The sequence below is a fragment of the Mizuhopecten yessoensis genome, unplaced genomic scaffold (assembly GCF_002113885.1).
Source record: "Mizuhopecten yessoensis strain PY_sf001 unplaced genomic scaffold, ASM211388v2 scaffold10981, whole genome shotgun sequence".
In the NCBI taxonomy this organism is placed as follows: Eukaryota; Metazoa; Mollusca; class Bivalvia; order Pectinida; family Pectinidae; genus Mizuhopecten; species Mizuhopecten yessoensis.
In genome coordinates, this window is record NW_018408818.1 from 100,418 (window position 1) to 116,959 (window position 16,542).

Here is a 16,542-nt window from a genome sequence, read left to right on the forward strand (position 1 = left end):
ATCCCAGCATGCTACAGGCCCAATATCAGTACCCTGGGCCTTTTGGTTATTGAGAAGAAGTTGTTTGAAGATTTTAACATATTTGACCCCTGTGACCTTGAAAGTGGGTCAAGGTCATTTATTTGAACAAACTTGGTAGCCCTTGATCCCAGCATGATGCTGGCCATATATCATCTTCCTAGGCCTTTTGGTTATTGAGAAGAAGTTGTTTAAAGCAAAAAGTTGACGCCGGACAGTCGGACGACGGACGACGGACGGACGGACGGACGACGGATGCCGCACCATAACATAAACTCACTTGCCCTTTGGGCAGGTGAGCTAATAAATCTGTTTTGGTGGAAGAAAAATCCCCTATTGGACCCTGCTCCTCTGCCTGGTTCAGGGGGGGCACATCTTCCATTTATAAATATTCAATTCCCTTTGCCCAAAGATTCTCTAGAACAAGTTTGGTTAGGTTAAAATCCCTTCAACGGTACAGAAGGATAAGGATCTTTAATGTTTTCCACTATTTCCCTTTATTGGCCCAACTCAGCTTCCCCAGAGGGGGGTTCACACACCTCGGTTTAAACAAAACTGATTCTTTTGTCCCTAAGCATGCTTCAGACTGCATTTGGTATAAATCCCTTCACTTGTATAGTAGGAGACAAGAGGCCCAATGGGCCTGCATCGCTCACCTGGTATTAATCTCACACTGGTAATCTTAAAAGTGGACTAAAATACAGCTACAGGCAGAATATCAGTGTGACCTTGAATGTCAAACAATGACATCAGGTTAAAAGTGGGTCAAGGTCCTTCATTTGAACAAATTTGGTAGCCCTGATTGCTACAGGCCAATATAAATACCCTTGGCCTTTTGATTATTGAGAAGAAGTTGTTTGAAGATTTTAAGACATTTGACACCTGTGACCTTGAAAGTTGGTAAAGGTCATTCATTTGAACAATCTTGGTAGCCCTTCATCCCAGCATGCTACTGGCCAAATATCAGTACCCTGGGCATTTTGGTTATTCAGAAGAAGTTGTTTAAAGGTTTTAAACATATTTGACCCCTTTGACCTTGAAAATTGATGAAGGTTATTTATCTGATTAAACTTGGTAGCCCTTTATCCCAACATGCTACTGGCCCAATAGCATCACCTTAGGCCTCTTGGTTATTCAGAAGAAGTTGTTTAAATGTTGTGAACATATTTGACCCCTGTGACCTTCAATATAAATCAAGGTCATTTATTTGAACAAACCTGGAAGCTCTTCATCCCAGCATGTTACTGGACAAATCTCATCACCCTAGACCTCTCGATTATTCAGAAGAAGTTGTTTAAAGGTTTCTAACATATTTGACCACTGTGACCTTGAATAAAAATTAAGGTCATTTATTTGAACAAACTTGATAGCCATTTATCCCAGCATGTTACTGGCCAAATTTATGCACCCAAGGCCGATTGGTTATTCATCAGAAGAAGTTTAAAGGTTTTAAACATATTTGACCCCTGTGACCTTGAAAATGGATGAAGGTCACTTATTTGAACAAACTTGGTAGCCCTTCATCCCAACATGCTACTGGCCAAATATCATCACCTTAGGCCTCTTGGTTATTCAGAAGAAGTTGTTTAAATGTTTTAAACATATTTGACCCCTGTGACCTAGAATATAAATCAAGGTCATTTATTTCAACAAATTTGGAAGCCCTTCATCCCGGCATGTTACTGACCAAATTTAAGCACCCTAGGCCTATTGGTTATTCAGAAGAAATTGTTTAAAGATTTTAAACATATTTGACCCCTGTGACATAGAATAAAAAATCAAGTCAAGGTAATTTATTTGAACAAACTTGGTAGCCCTTCATCCCGGCATGTTACTGGCCAATTTTAAGCACCCTAGACTTATTGGTTATTCAGAAGAAGTTGTTTTAATGTTTTAAACATATTTGAATCCTGTGACCTTGAATACAAGAGGCCCAAGAGGCCTGTATCGCTCACCTGAATATTTAAGCAGTCATAGCAAAATATTCTCATTAAATATTATATTGCACTAAAAATATTTCCCTCGCAAACTTTGTTGGCTCCATCTGTTGAAACTACCAGCAAAATATTATTATAAGATTCTATGCTTTTTGATTCTTCTTCAGAAGTTGCTTGACATATTTTTCCCTGTGATCTTGTAAGTAGGTCAATGTCATTTTCCTTCTCAAATTGGTTAGCTCTATTCCAAAAAGCTACCAGCCAAATCTTATGAATCCATTCCTTTTAGTTCTCAAGAACAAATCCATTAAAATGTTGTTGACCTCTGTGACCTCTAAAGTAGGTTGAGGTCATTTTCATTTGCAAACTTTGGTGAGCTCTATCCCGGGAAGTCACCAGCCAAATATTATAATTTTATGCCTTTTAATTCTTCAGAAGAAGCTGTTTGAACTGTTTGACATATTTGAACGCTGTGACCTTGAAAGTAGGTCAAGGTCATTTTCATTCGCAAACTTTGTTTGGCTCTTTCCCAGGAAGCCACCTGCCAAATATTAAGATTTTATAACTACCAGTTCTTCAGAAGAAGTCGTTTAAAGTGTTTGACATATCTGCCTCATGTGACCTTAAAAGAAGGTCAAGGTCATTTTCATTCTCAAACTTTGTTCGGCTCTTTCCTAGGAAGCTACAAGCCAAATATAGAGATTATATACCTTTCAGTTCTTCAGAAGAAGTCGTTTGAAGTGTCTGACACATTTGACTCCTGTGACCTTGAAAGAAGGTCAAGGTCATTTTCATTCTCAAACTTTGTCGGGCTCTATCCAAGGAAGCCATCAATCAAAAATAAAGATTCTATACCTTTCAGTTCTTCAGAAGAAGTCATTTGAAGCTTTTGACATATATGACCCCTGTGACCTTGAAAGTAGGTCAAACTAGTTTTCATTCTCAAACTTTGTTGGGCTCTATCCCAGGAAGCCACCAGCCAAATATAAAGATTATATACCTTTCAGTTCTTCAGAAGAAGTCGTTTGAAGTGTTTGACACATTTGACCCCTGTGACCTTGAAAGAAGGTCAAGGTAATTTTCATTCTCAAACTTTGTTGGGCTCCATCCAAGGAAGCCATCAGCCAAATATGAAGATTCTATACCTTTTAGTTCTTCAGAAGAAGTCGTTTGAAGTTTTTGACATATTTGACCCCTGTGACCTTGAAAGTAGGTCAAACTAATTTTCATTCTCAAACTTTGTTGGTCTCTATCCCAGGAAGCCACCAGCCAAATATAAAGATTCTATACCTTTCAGTTCTTCAGAAGAAGTCGTTTGAAGTGTTTGACACATTTGACCCCTGTGACCTTGAAAGTAGGTCAAGGTAATTTTCATTCTCAAACTTTGTTGGGCTCCATCCCAGGAAGCCATCAGCCAAATATGAAGATTCTATACCTTTTAGTTCTTCAGAAGAAGTCGTTTGAAGTTTTTGACATATTTGACCCCTGTGACCTTGAAAACAGGCAAGGTCATTTTCGTTCTCAAACTTTGTAGGGCTCCTACCAATGAAGCTTTCAGCCAAATATCATGACTCTAGGCCTGTCCGTTCTTCAGAAGAAGGGGGCCTGTATCGCTCACCTGAATATGTTTAAAATAATTGGTATTAAGTAAAGATAAAGTACTCAATGGTAGGTGCTGTAAGTACACATGAAATTTCAGAAATATCCATCCAGTACTTGAGATATAGCGAGAGCAAACTTTTAACAGGGCCTCACCCCTCTGCCCCCTGGGAGACCACACCCACTGCTTATACAAAATTGAGTCCCCTTGGCACAAGGATGCTCCAGACTAAATTAGGATAAAATCCCTTAATCCCTATGGTAGGAGAAGGATTTTAAAGGCTTTGCCTCCAATTCCCCTATTGGGCCCCGCCCCTCATGTCCCAGCTGGGGGGCCAAACTCACCGTTTATACAAAATTGGTTCCCCTTTACCCAAGGTTGACCCACACCAAATATGGACCAAATCTTTTCATTCCTACAAAAGAACAAGGATTTTAAAGAATAATTTGCTATGTTTCCCCTATTGGGCCTCGCCCCTCAGCCCCCATAAGGCCAGACCCACCATTTATACAAATTTGTTCCCCTTCCCCCAAGGATGCTTCTGACCAAGTATGGACCAAATCCTTTCATTCCTACTGAAGGAGAAGAATTTTAAAGAATTTGCTATATTTCCCCTATTGGGCCCCGCCCCTCAGCCCCCACCCACCATTTATACAAAATTGGTTTCCATTCACCCAAGGATGATTCAGAATAAATATGGAATAAATCCTATCATTTCTACAAAAGAAGAAAGATTTTAAAGAATTTGCTATATTTACCCTTTTGGGCCCCACCCCTCAGGGGGGCCACACCCACCATTTATACAAAATGTGTTCCCCTTCCCCCAAGGATGCTTCTGATCAAATATGGAACAAATCTTTTCATTCCTACAGAAGAAGGATTTTAAAGAATTTGCTATATTTCCCCTATTGGGCCCCGCCCCTCAGCCCCCAGGGGGGCCACACCCACCATTGATACAAAATTTGTTCTGCTTCCCCAAAGGATGATTCTGACCAAATATGGAACAAATCTCTTTATTCCTACAGAAGAAGAAGGATTTTAAAGAATTGGCTATATTTCCCCTATTGGGCCCCACCCCTCAGCCCCCAGGGGGGCAACACCCACCATTTATACAAAATTGAGTCCTGCTTGCCTAAGGATGCTCCAGACCAAATTTAGTCCAAATCTACTGGGCCGTTCAGGACAAGTAGCATTTTATAGGAAAAGTTGTCGGATGATGGACGCTGCGCCATGGCATAAGCTCACTTGCCCTACGGGCAGGTGAGCTTACAATCCTCTATTTACCCTATTGGGCCCCACCCCTATGCCCCCAGAGGGCCCACACCCTCCGTTTATACAAACTTTAGGCTCCTTTTTCCAAAGATGCTCTAGGACAAATTTGGTCAAAATCCTTCTATTTGTTGAGAAGAAGATTTTTAAAGATTTACCCATTTTCCTCCTATATCGCCCCGCCCCTCTGCCCCCAGGGGGACAATGCCCTCCGTTTATACAAAACTGAGAACCCTTTGGCCAATGATGCTCCTGACTAAATTTGGTCAAAATCCTCTGAGCCGTTCAGGACAAGTAGCGTTTTAAAGGAAAAAGTTGCTGGACAACGGACACCGGACGCTGCGGCATGGGATAAGCTCACTAGGCCCTTTGGGCTAAAAATAAGTAAAACACAAATTTTTTGAGAATGTCCTCAAAGGTAACTATAGATTAATTAATGTTATATGAGAGTTCCAGTCTTTTAACAGAATGTGTCACTGTTTTTGGTACAGTAAAGCCTCCACACCCAAATATGTCTATGAAACACTACTTGACATAGAGTAATAAGGTATCTATAATACTGCTCATTTCCTTTACCATCTCAATTACCACCACCTTAAATTAGCAATCCTTTTTACTTAGATTTCATTTCTTACATACATCTACCTTGATAGTTTGCCAAATCCTTTATACAATGCTTAAACTCCACTGGATAAATGGTGGCAGTAAAAAGAAGTTCTATGTTACAATATCTATCTCCATGCTTTGTCACTACACATATCTGTGGTGCCGATACAACTAATACAGTCTTTGGTAGTTTACCAACATATTTATAAACATGACACAGCATCATATTATGGTGAAGATGCATAAGCAACATTAAAAAAGTTTGATTGAAATTACCATACCTGAAAGATTAATAGAATCTCTCACCCCCTTGGGGGTGAGATAGGCGAATCTTCCCCTCGAGGGTTGAGATTCCCCTGTCTCACCCACAAGGGGGTGAATGATTCTTTTTCTCTTACCCTGTTCTCCCATTGTGTGTCATATTCACAACGTAATGATAACGTTACATGCTACATTCAGGGTTGACGTGACGTCATTGTATTGTTGAAGTGACTTCATACCATTGTTATGAATAAGGGAATCCCCCCGTCTCAACCCTAGGGTGAGACAAGGAAATCTCACACCGGTAAAAGTGCGGATACACCTGTCCAGGGTAAGAGAAAAATCAAACTCGTGAGAAGGTTGAAAACTCTTGAGTTCATAATCTTGTTTAAAACATGAAAGATTTGTAAAATACATGTACAACTGTACTACCAAATTCACAAAATCTATATCGTTAAAACATCACAAGCAGTCGACAATGAAGCACACCAACTCACTGAATTAACCTGACATATTGCACACAATACAAACACTACCTGTCATTATATATCTATACATAGCATAGTGAATAGACATTTTTAGCACAAGAACAACTTTAAATATTTGTATAATTAAGTGACTGTACCCACTAGGGTATCATTTTTCTTTATAAATTATAAAGAGTTTTCACCATTGTCCAGATAAATCCAGTTCCAGTGATGCTTTCTTAACTAAGTCACCCCTGAAATCTCATAATGAACTTTTCCAACCTTAGAATTGGAAGAGTTCAAAAGTGTCTTCAGGAGTGAATGAGTTAATTTGGGAAGACTGCATAGCTTTAAACCAATCACCCAGTCTACTGTTAATACTTGGCAAGAATGTAGGACATTTTTTGTGTTTACTGGAATTTTTGTACAACAGAACATGTTTATACCTGGAAAACTCACGTGCAACCCTTTCAGAACAATCTATAAAATCAATAATTTGAAATATTCCCACAGGGAAATTGATGAAATATGGTAGCAAGTTTCCAATCTCAGTTGGCCAAGTAGCACATAGGATTTCTGAGCCAGAGTTGGGAGTAATACTACTTTCATTTCAATAGTATTCCAAACATACATTTAAATGAGTAGAATTAGTGAAATTTATTAAATTACCAGGTACTTCCATTTAGTATAAATGTTACTTGTAAGACAACAGAATCATGTAGTTTTGTGATCAATGTCTATAATTGTCAAGTATTATTATAACATTCTTAATGGCCAATCAACACATAAGAGATCATTTAGGCCAGATATGGTCAGTGATGTCAAGTAAACATTATATTTTGAGTTATTTCCATGATTGTGTGGGAAAATATTGATGAATTTGCAATTAAAAGTTGGTCTGGACTGTATTACTTGACTAGAAATATTCACTGTCATGTTGAATATATCACAAAAATAACTTCATACAATAACTACACAATTCAAATAAACTATAGCTTCCCTTGGTTATCTGAACATGTACAGCTGTAACAGGTTATGATGACACAGGTGTGAAGTGGGATAAAGTACAGGTAGGTTGTACCATCAGTCAATCAGACTTTTTTCTATCATTTATACCTCTGGTGTGGTAGCAATAGTGCACTGCCGATAGTCAAAATGGCTGTCCTGTGTTCAGACAGAACTATATAATAATCAAAATCTATTCTTTTCAGTTTTGAGAAAAAGGTTCTCCTCATCAGCTCATGTCTGAATGATGAGAAGACTATCAGCATGACCACTGGATACACAGTGTGGTAAATCTCATTATCATCTTCATAATATCATGCACGCTATATTGATAATGAAATGTTTGGGGGCAACCAAATGTTATAAAACATTTGTACAATATGGATTTGAAATTCTTGTACCTCCCTATATTTTCAATGAATACAAATAAATACCACTGTGTGCAAATTTGAAGTTTTACATTGGAATGCCTCCTGGTCATTACATGAAGCATTTCAATAGATGTGAAGAGACATTTTATGTGTATTAAAAGAAATGAAATTTACTTTGGTTGTTTCCGTAAGTATTTGGGTGAGGAGGTGTCGGGTGGATGTCACGTGGTGTAGGGTATATATAGGGAGCACATGCTAGGTGTGCTCTTTCGAGTTCGTTGTTCATCACCGTATCTATACATGCTAATTATCTTATATATAGTCTAAGGATGTTTTTTGATAAACACATTCAAATGCAATTTTGTGTAGATGTATGTTGGCCAGTGGGGGTAGGATATAGAGTGGATTATACAGGTGTGGTTTGTAGTTGGGTTGGATTGTAATAAATGAATGAGCAACGAGCTATAATCCCATTTATGTCTTGTGTTATCATTTGAATTTAATTGATTTATATTCGGATGAAAATAATGAGGGAGAATATACATGGGTCTACATATTCTATGTAGTAATTCATACCACCACATATTGACATATTTAATACTTGAGCTACACTCACACCCAAATATGTCTATGAAACACTACTTGACATAGAGTAATAAACATGATAAAAATTCCATAAAATGTACATTCTCATGTACAACAAAATGTACAAGACTTTCTGATAATTTATATATATGTAATGTATAGAATTAATAAGACTGCCAATAAATGACAAAAGCTTTCTTAAATTCACATCATTAACACATTAGTACAACAGTATGAGGAAGTAAAAGGATTTCATTTAGTATCAGTATGTACAATACCTATGCTACAGAAGTCTCAAACAGAGACAAGATTTCATAGGATGTCACTAAATGTCTAACAACAGACATACGATAACTTAAATTACTCTATTCCACATGAGGATACATGGCTACATAGGAGTTATCAAAACAGATGTATACTTCATTTTTTTTCATGAACAAGTGCTTGTTAATCAACAAGAAATGTCTCACCTGACAGAAAAATCATGGAAAGTCTGGCCTGCTTTATCAACCATTGGATTTCCTATTTGTAACTTGTCAATAGTCCTGCCCCGACACCCGAATTGGGATTCCCAGAATCCCTACTTGTAACTGCCGATAGCCCAGCCCGACACTCACATCACATTTTAATTCCTACCTGTAACTTCTTATAACCCAGCCCCTTCACCTACATTGTAATTCCTACCTGTTACTGCCGATAGCCCAACCCCTACAGCCACATCGTAATTCCTACCTGTAACTGCTGATAGCCCAGCCCCTACACCCACATTGTAATCCCTACCTGTAACTGCTGATACCCCAGCCCCTACAGCCACAATGTAATTCCTACCTGTAACTGCTGATAGCCCCGCCCCTACACCCACATTGTAATTCCTACCTGTAACTGCAGATAGCCCAGACCCTACAGCCACATTGTAATTCCTACCTGTAACTGCTGATAGCCAAGCCCCTACAGCCACAATGTAATTCCTACCTGAAGCTGCCGATAGCCCAGCCCCTACAGCCACATTGTAATTCCTACCTGTAACTGCAGATAGCCCAGCCCCTACAGCCACATTGTAATTCCTCCCTGTAACTGCTGATAGCCCAGCCCCTACGCCCTCATTGTAATTCCTACCTGTAACTGCCGATAGCCTAGCCCCTACAGCCACATTGTAATTCCTACCTATAACTGCTGATAGCCCAGCCCCTACGCCCACATTGTAATTCCTACCTGTAACTGCCGATAGCCCAGACACTACACCCACATTGTAATTCCTACCTGTAACTGCAGATAGCCCAGACCCTACAGCCACATTGTAATTCCTACCTGTAACTGCTGATAGCCCAGCCACTACACCCACATTGTAATTCCTACCTGTAACTGCCGATAGCCTAGCCCCTACAGCCACATTTTAATTCCTACCTGTAACTGCTGATATCCCAGCCCCTACAGCCACATTGTAATTCCTACCTGTAACTGCAGATAGCCCAGCCCCTTCACCCACATTGTAATTCCTACCTGTAACTGCTAATAGCCCAGCCCCTACACCCACATTGTAATTCCTACCTGTAACTGCTGATAGTTCTGAAACGCTCTGATATGCTACATGTTCATCTAAGTTCATCTAAAATTTAGTTCAGACAGCCACAATTTGTTACTTTATACCTCTATACAAATGATAAGGACTGATTTCAACAAAGAAATTGTTTTTTTTCCTCCATGTGTGTGTTAATTAAGATTTTCTCTGGCTGGTTACTTGAAGAGGTATTAAGAAACTTTGTGTTTCATTAATGTGTTTGGATCCATTTAAATTTGTCTCAGGTTGCTGGAGAAGACTTGGAAAAATGTTGCCCTCCGCCCGACTCCCTTTGGTGATAGTTCTCAAGGTCCTTCCCAGACTGATTTGACTGTTCCCAAAACTACTATGGAACACCTGATACATATAATCTGATTTTGTTTTAAGTACTGGAAATAGCCTTGTTAAAACAAGCTCTAAAACTTTGGAAAAATTGGCAATGAACTATTTGTATCAAAGTCTATTAAATCCCCTTTATGTACCGATTTCTTGATGGTTATATTATTTTGAGGTTTTAGTTTGTACTCTATGATAGTTTTATGTAAAAACTTTACAGGAAGGGACTCGGCTGTAACTAAGGTTATTAGATTCTTGAAGTAAAATTTGAATCATTGATGTTTTCAGAACTATTAAAAGCAAATTACACGTCCTAGTATTCAAAATGACCACACTCAGACATGCCTTATCTGCACTTATTTCTTTACAAATTCAATTTGCAAATTTGATGAAAATATTTTACACTGTCACATGGAGATCATTACAAACAATAGGCCCAAGGGTCTTAGCGGTCACCTGAGTTATATCATAGGTACTGGTAGCTTTATTTTTTTGTTTATATGTGATGTGGAAATAAGCATGTAAACTAAGTGAAATACAATACATACTTGTCATGTCATCAAAGGATAGGAATTTGAAAATATTGGTAAATGTTCGCTTTGGGGCTCTGCCCTAGCCCCTGGGGATGGGGCAGGAATTCCAATTTTACAATGTAATACCCTCATTCACCAAAGATGATACTAACTAATTTTGAGTATTTTTCTGCCGAAAATGGATAAAATATACCCAAAAGTGTCATTTCCCTATATAAACTATAGTAAACTTTACCCCCTCCCCAAGAGAGAATGGATAGCCCGGGGGTCCTGAAATTTACAATTTAAGTGAAGCCCCTGATGATCTTTCTTTACATGCAGAGAAAATGACTGTAGTACCTCTGAGACTGGAGAAGAAGATTTTTGAAATATTGATTAATTTTCCCTTTCCGGCCCCTCCCTGGCTCCAGGGGTTTGGGTAGGAATCCCAATTGTACAATTTTGTAGCCTCATCTCTACCAAGGATGATTCTGACCAAGTTTGAAAAAAATCCATGCACTGGTTCTCGAGAAGACGAGACGGAAAGCGATTAGAATAAGTCACTTGAGCAAAGCTCAGGTGACCTAAAAAGACTTAAAACAAACATTAACATAACACAGTGTATGTTAATGTTTTGGTAGCACATTATACATTATAATACATGTACACTGTACAATATATATGATAACATATTTAAAGATATCTTTGGGGTTGCAAGTCAGACTGCCCTAATGCAAATTAATAATGAATAACTCAATGTACAACAGTGCACTTGATTGATCCACTAGTCTTTAAAAGTCATAAATGTAGTCAAGTATGATCGGGTGGTTTTGTAGCAGTCCGACAGCCAAGTCCTTGCCTTCGTGGGCGTCGGTAAGCCATGACTGGAGTTTTGATGCCAGCTCCATCAGATCCCAGTCCTGATCCTGGTGTCCAACCCATGTTCTGCAACATCTTACTGCCTAGGTTCGAGTCGGGGATAGGGTCTGCCTCATTACCAATGAAACCTGTACATTAAAATCATCAAATTGTTGATATATCAAACTTTATAGCGATTAAAATACCCTGACAGTGATGCAAAATATATAACTTCAGGATTCCAAATGTTAAGGTCGTTGGGTGGTGCAGTGGAAAGTGCAAAGTCATTTCACTACGATGGCATGAGTTCTATTCCCCTATCACAAATGAGTTCCGGTCTGACCATGTGTTTTCTAAGAGTTCTCTGGTTTCCTCTCTTATTAAGATTCCTTGTGCACTTTCGTCCAGGCGGACAAGAGTGATTAATATAAATGTATCATTTGTTTCATGATTTTTGGAAAATAAAATGAAATTTAAAATTTAATTTAAATCTTTTATACAGAGGAAAAGTATGACTAAAACAAAGGCCTTAACGGTCACCTGATATATTTATACAGAGAGTCGATTTTTGTTTTTACCATGAACAGAAATATTATTCAAAGTGACAAAAACAAGAGGCCCAATGGGCCTGCATCGCTCACCTGGTATAAATCTCAAACTTGCAACCTTAAAAGTGATCTAAAATAAAGCTACAGGCAAAATATCAGTATTTATGATTAAAGTCATTCAAAAGAACCTGTTAAAAGATTTTAAAACATTTCAACCCAGTTACTTTGAAAGTCGAACAAAGTCATTCTGTTGAACAAATCTTATAGCCTTTCATCTCAGGATGCAACTTGCAAAATATCAACATACTGGGACCCATGTTTATTCAGAAGAGGTCGTTTAAAGATTCTAAACAAATTTGACCCCAGTGATCTTGAATATAGGGGAAGGTCATTCACTTGAACAAACTTGATAGCCCTTTACCCCAGTATGCTACTGGCCAAATATCATCACCCTGTGCATTTTGGTTATTCAGAAGAAGTTGTTAAATGTTTTTAACATATTTGACCCCTGTGACCTTGAATATAAGTGAAGGTCATTCATTTGAACAAACTTGATAGCCCTTTACCCCAGCATGCTACTGGCCAAATATCATCACCCTGGGCATTTTGGTTATTGAGAAGAAGTTGTTTAAAGTTTTTAACATATTTGACCCCTGTGACCTTTAATAAGGGAGAAAGTAATTCATTTGAACAAACTTTGTAGCCCTTCATCTCAGCATGCTTCTGGCCAAATATTATCACCCTGGGCAATTTGGTAATTCAGAAGAAGTTGTTTAAAGTTTTTAATATATTTGACCCCTGTGACCTTGAATAAGGGTGAAGGTCATTCATTTTACAAACTTTGTAGCCCTTTACCCCAGCATGCTACTGGCCAAATATCATCACCCTGGGCATTTTGGTTATTGAGAAGAAGTTGTTTAAAGTTTTTTTAAGGCAATTCACCCCTGTGACCTTGAATATAATTGAAGGTCATTAATTTGAACAAACTTGGTAGCCCTTCACCCAAGCATGCTCCTGGACAAATATCATCTCCCTGGTCAGTTTGGTTATCGAATAGAAGATGTTTAAAGTTTTTAACATATTTGATCCCTGTGACCTTGAAGGTCATTGATTTTAACAAACTTCGTAGCCCTTCATCCCAGTTTGCTTCAGGCGAAAAATCGACACCCTAGGCCTTTCGGTTATTTAGAAGAAGTCGTTTAAAGTAAAATATTGACGCCGGACGCCGGACGGACAATGGACGGCACGCCACTTCGTGCCAGGTGAGCTAAAAAACAAGAGGCCCAGATGGCCTGTATCGCTGACCTGGTTATTTAAGCAGTCATGGCACAATATTTACATTTGCTCTGTAATGCCAATTTGTAAACACTTCAGACATGTAGGGTAAGAACTTGGAAGCGTTACTATGGAGACTTCATAATTCATAAAGAATTAAGGTTGTTACTATTACTAACTAGCACATTAGTTGGGTTGGAGATAAAAAGTATGTGATGGCAAACGAGGGACCTGGGGCACATGAAAATCACAAAGTATATAAACCACTCGAAGGGCTTTACAACTATGAGTAGTATTTGATACTAGCATTTCTGGAACTGTAGAAGAAGATTTTTGAAATTCGCCTCCTTTTTCAACACAAACACAGCCCCCTAGGGGGTCAGGGTCACAAAAATTATACCAGCAGACCTTCCTCCCCTAACAGGTATTTCTGTCAAATATGAGCAAACTCCGTTCAAAACATTGGCAGATATGGCCTATTATGTATATTTTCTATATAAACTATACTAAATTTCACCCCCTCACCAGGGGAAAACAGGGGGCCTGGTAGACATGAAAATCACAATTTATATCAACAACTCAAACGCTTTTACAGCTATGGGTAGTATTTGATCCTGGCATTTTTGTAAATAGAGAAGGAAGATTTTTGAAATTTTCCCAAATTTCTCCCCTTTTTGGCCCCTTACTCAGCCCCCTAGGGAGCCACACCCTTATTTCATTAATCCATTGAGCCCCTGGTCCCAAGGATGCTTCATATCAAATTTAGTTAAAATCCAATCAGTCGTTCAGGAGATAAAGGCTTTTAAAGGGGAAAGTTGATGCCGGGATATGGCATAAGCTCACTTTGGGCAGGTGAGCTAATAAAACCACCTTATCCCCCCCCCCCCCCCCCCCCCCCCCCCNCCCCAGGGGATACTGATAATGCCAACCCAAATTGAATTACTTCCAATGGAAATTAAACCAATGTTGGTTGAAAATGTGATTTCCCTATATAAACTATAGTAAAGTTTATCCCCTCCCCAGGGGGAAAAGTGAGACCCCAGGGTAATGAAATTCACAATTTTGGAAAAGCACCTTAAGACCTTTCCATCTATGAAGAGTATTTGATTCTATTATTCCTGGCCTTGAGAAGAAGATTTTTGAAATTTCTATCAATTCAACCCTTTTTGGCCCCACCCATCAGCCCGGGGGGGGGGGGGGGGGGGGGGGGTCAGTCAGTGCTGATTTGTGCATACCATCAATCTGCTATCCAATACTGATAACGCTTACCTGAATTGAATTACTTCCAATGGAAATTTAACAAATGTTGGTCCAAAATGTGTTTTCCCTATATAAACTATAGTAAAGTTTACCCCCTCCCCAGGGGGGAACGTGAGACCCCAGGGTCAAGAAATTCACAATTTTGGTAGAGCACCTTAAGACCCTTCCATCTATGAAGAGTATTTGATTCTATTATATCTCGGTCTTGAGAGGAGATTTTTAAAATTTCAGTCAATTCGACCCTTTTTGGCCCCACCCATCAGCCCCAGGGGGGTCAGTCAGTGTTGATATGTGAATCCCATCAAACTGCTATCCAATACTGATAATGCTAACCTGAATTGAATTACTTCCAATGGAAATTAAACAAATGTTGGTCCAAAATGTGATTTCCCTATATAAACTATAGTAGTTTACCCCCTCCCCAGGGGTAAATGTGAGACCCCAGGGTCAAGAAATTCACAATTTTAGTAGAGCACCTTAAAGACTCTTCCATCTATGAAGAGTGTTGGATTCTACCATATCTGGGTCTTGAGAAGAAGATTTTTGAAATTTTAGTCAATTTGACCCTTTTTAGCCCCGCCCCTCAGGCCCCTTTGTCTCAGGTGACCTAATAATAATTACATACAATTGTACTTGAATAGCCCCAAAACACACTTGAACAGCATCTTGTCTCTGTGCTGAAGATATATTTGCAAAAACATCTTTTGGTGAGATTTATAAAGCATACCTTTGGTGGGCATACTTCTGGTGTTTAAGTTTACATTGGGGCATACCTTTCGATTTTTGATTTGCATATATTTATAGACCATACATGCTGGTTTTTTTTTAATTTCGATAGACCTATAGAATATATTGGTATACCTTCTGATTGTGGTGTTGGTGGGGGTGTATTCCTGCGCCGTTTGGAATTATCATTACAGGAACTGGTGTTGTTACTCGATTGCCAGGCAGGGGAGATCACTCCCTGCATAGAATTCCACACCTGACGATCTTGTAGAAATCTGGACACAGTGTATCCAGGATGCTGTGTGCGAGAAAAAACATTTGTGGGAATGCTTCTTCAGTTCACAAATTATAGAAATAAAATTCACTTTTCTTTTTGCATAGATAAGGAATTTCAATTGGTTATTCAAAGGATTGGCTCATAAAGTGAACATCTTTTTGTTTTTTTAGAATTTTAGAAACATTTTCAATTAAAGTTGCACTTTGCATTATGCAAGTGTTTAGACTTTAATTTATTTACTTAAATCAAAACAGTTGATGTCTGCTGCTCATAACATTAATGAAAAAAAGGTTTGATTACTTGATATTAAAACTTCTTCTCTGCATTTGAAATATCTTATAAAAAGTTAAGCCAAATAAAATTAATTACTTGGTTCTCAGGCCAATTTTTTTCAAAATAGATGCGACATGGCAGTATTTTTTTTTTCCATTTTAAATGGCAATCAAAGTACTGAAAGTACTGAAAGCTAAGGCAAAAGATATATATATTATTTTTGGAATGGAGAACAAAATAACGCCGAAGTTCCCATCATATTGTACAGAAGGATTTACTGTTAAGTTGTTATGAATCAAGGTTTTATGTAAAAGTGTACCACTGTGAAGTTATTCTTCTTGTGTGTACAATATATCTTTATAGGTTTGTCAGAAGAATGGTACCAAGTTTCCTCTAGAATATATCATTTTAAACCTTTGGATAATTAATTTGCATAGGAATTAGGAATTGCTTCCCTTTGTCCATACAATGTATTTCATAGAACATTAAAAACTGAAACTGGCATTTACCCCTTTGACCAATACCTGATTATTTTAAACCATTAAATAGATTATGCACAGATTGTGAACATCTTTGAACTTTGCCTTTGTTGTTGAATAAGATATCAACCCTTGCCTTATCTGACAAAGTTACTTGGCATAAAACCATTGACCAATCAGAGTACAGTATGCTAATTAATTAGGCATGGATTTCACTCAACTTTGAACTTATCGTCTAAGTTTGTATATTGATCAATATATATTCAAGCAAGTTATCTTGTAAAGTGTGCACATCGACCAGGGTTGGCATGCTTTTTAATA

At 38.4% G+C, this 16,542-nt stretch overlaps 1 protein-coding gene across 3 annotated transcripts in view; it reads right to left on the bottom strand.

Annotated features, from left to right (window-relative positions):
* Nucleotides 1-10,865: 10,865 nt before the first annotated feature.
* Nucleotides 10,866-16,542, bottom strand: part of LOC110464297 (G patch domain-containing protein 2-like) — a 14,647-nt gene continuing 8,970 nt past the window's right edge. For all 3 annotated transcript variants that reach the window (XM_021519434.1, XM_021519435.1, XM_021519436.1), the window contains exons 6-7: nt 15,328-15,490; nt 10,866-11,532 (exon numbers count right to left, since the gene is read on the bottom strand). In XM_021519434.1, coding sequence (XP_021375109.1) covers nt 11,336-11,532; nt 15,328-15,490 — 360 coding nt within the window. In that variant the 3' untranslated portion in view covers nt 10,866-11,335. The remainder of the gene's footprint in view (nt 11,533-15,327; nt 15,491-16,542) is intronic.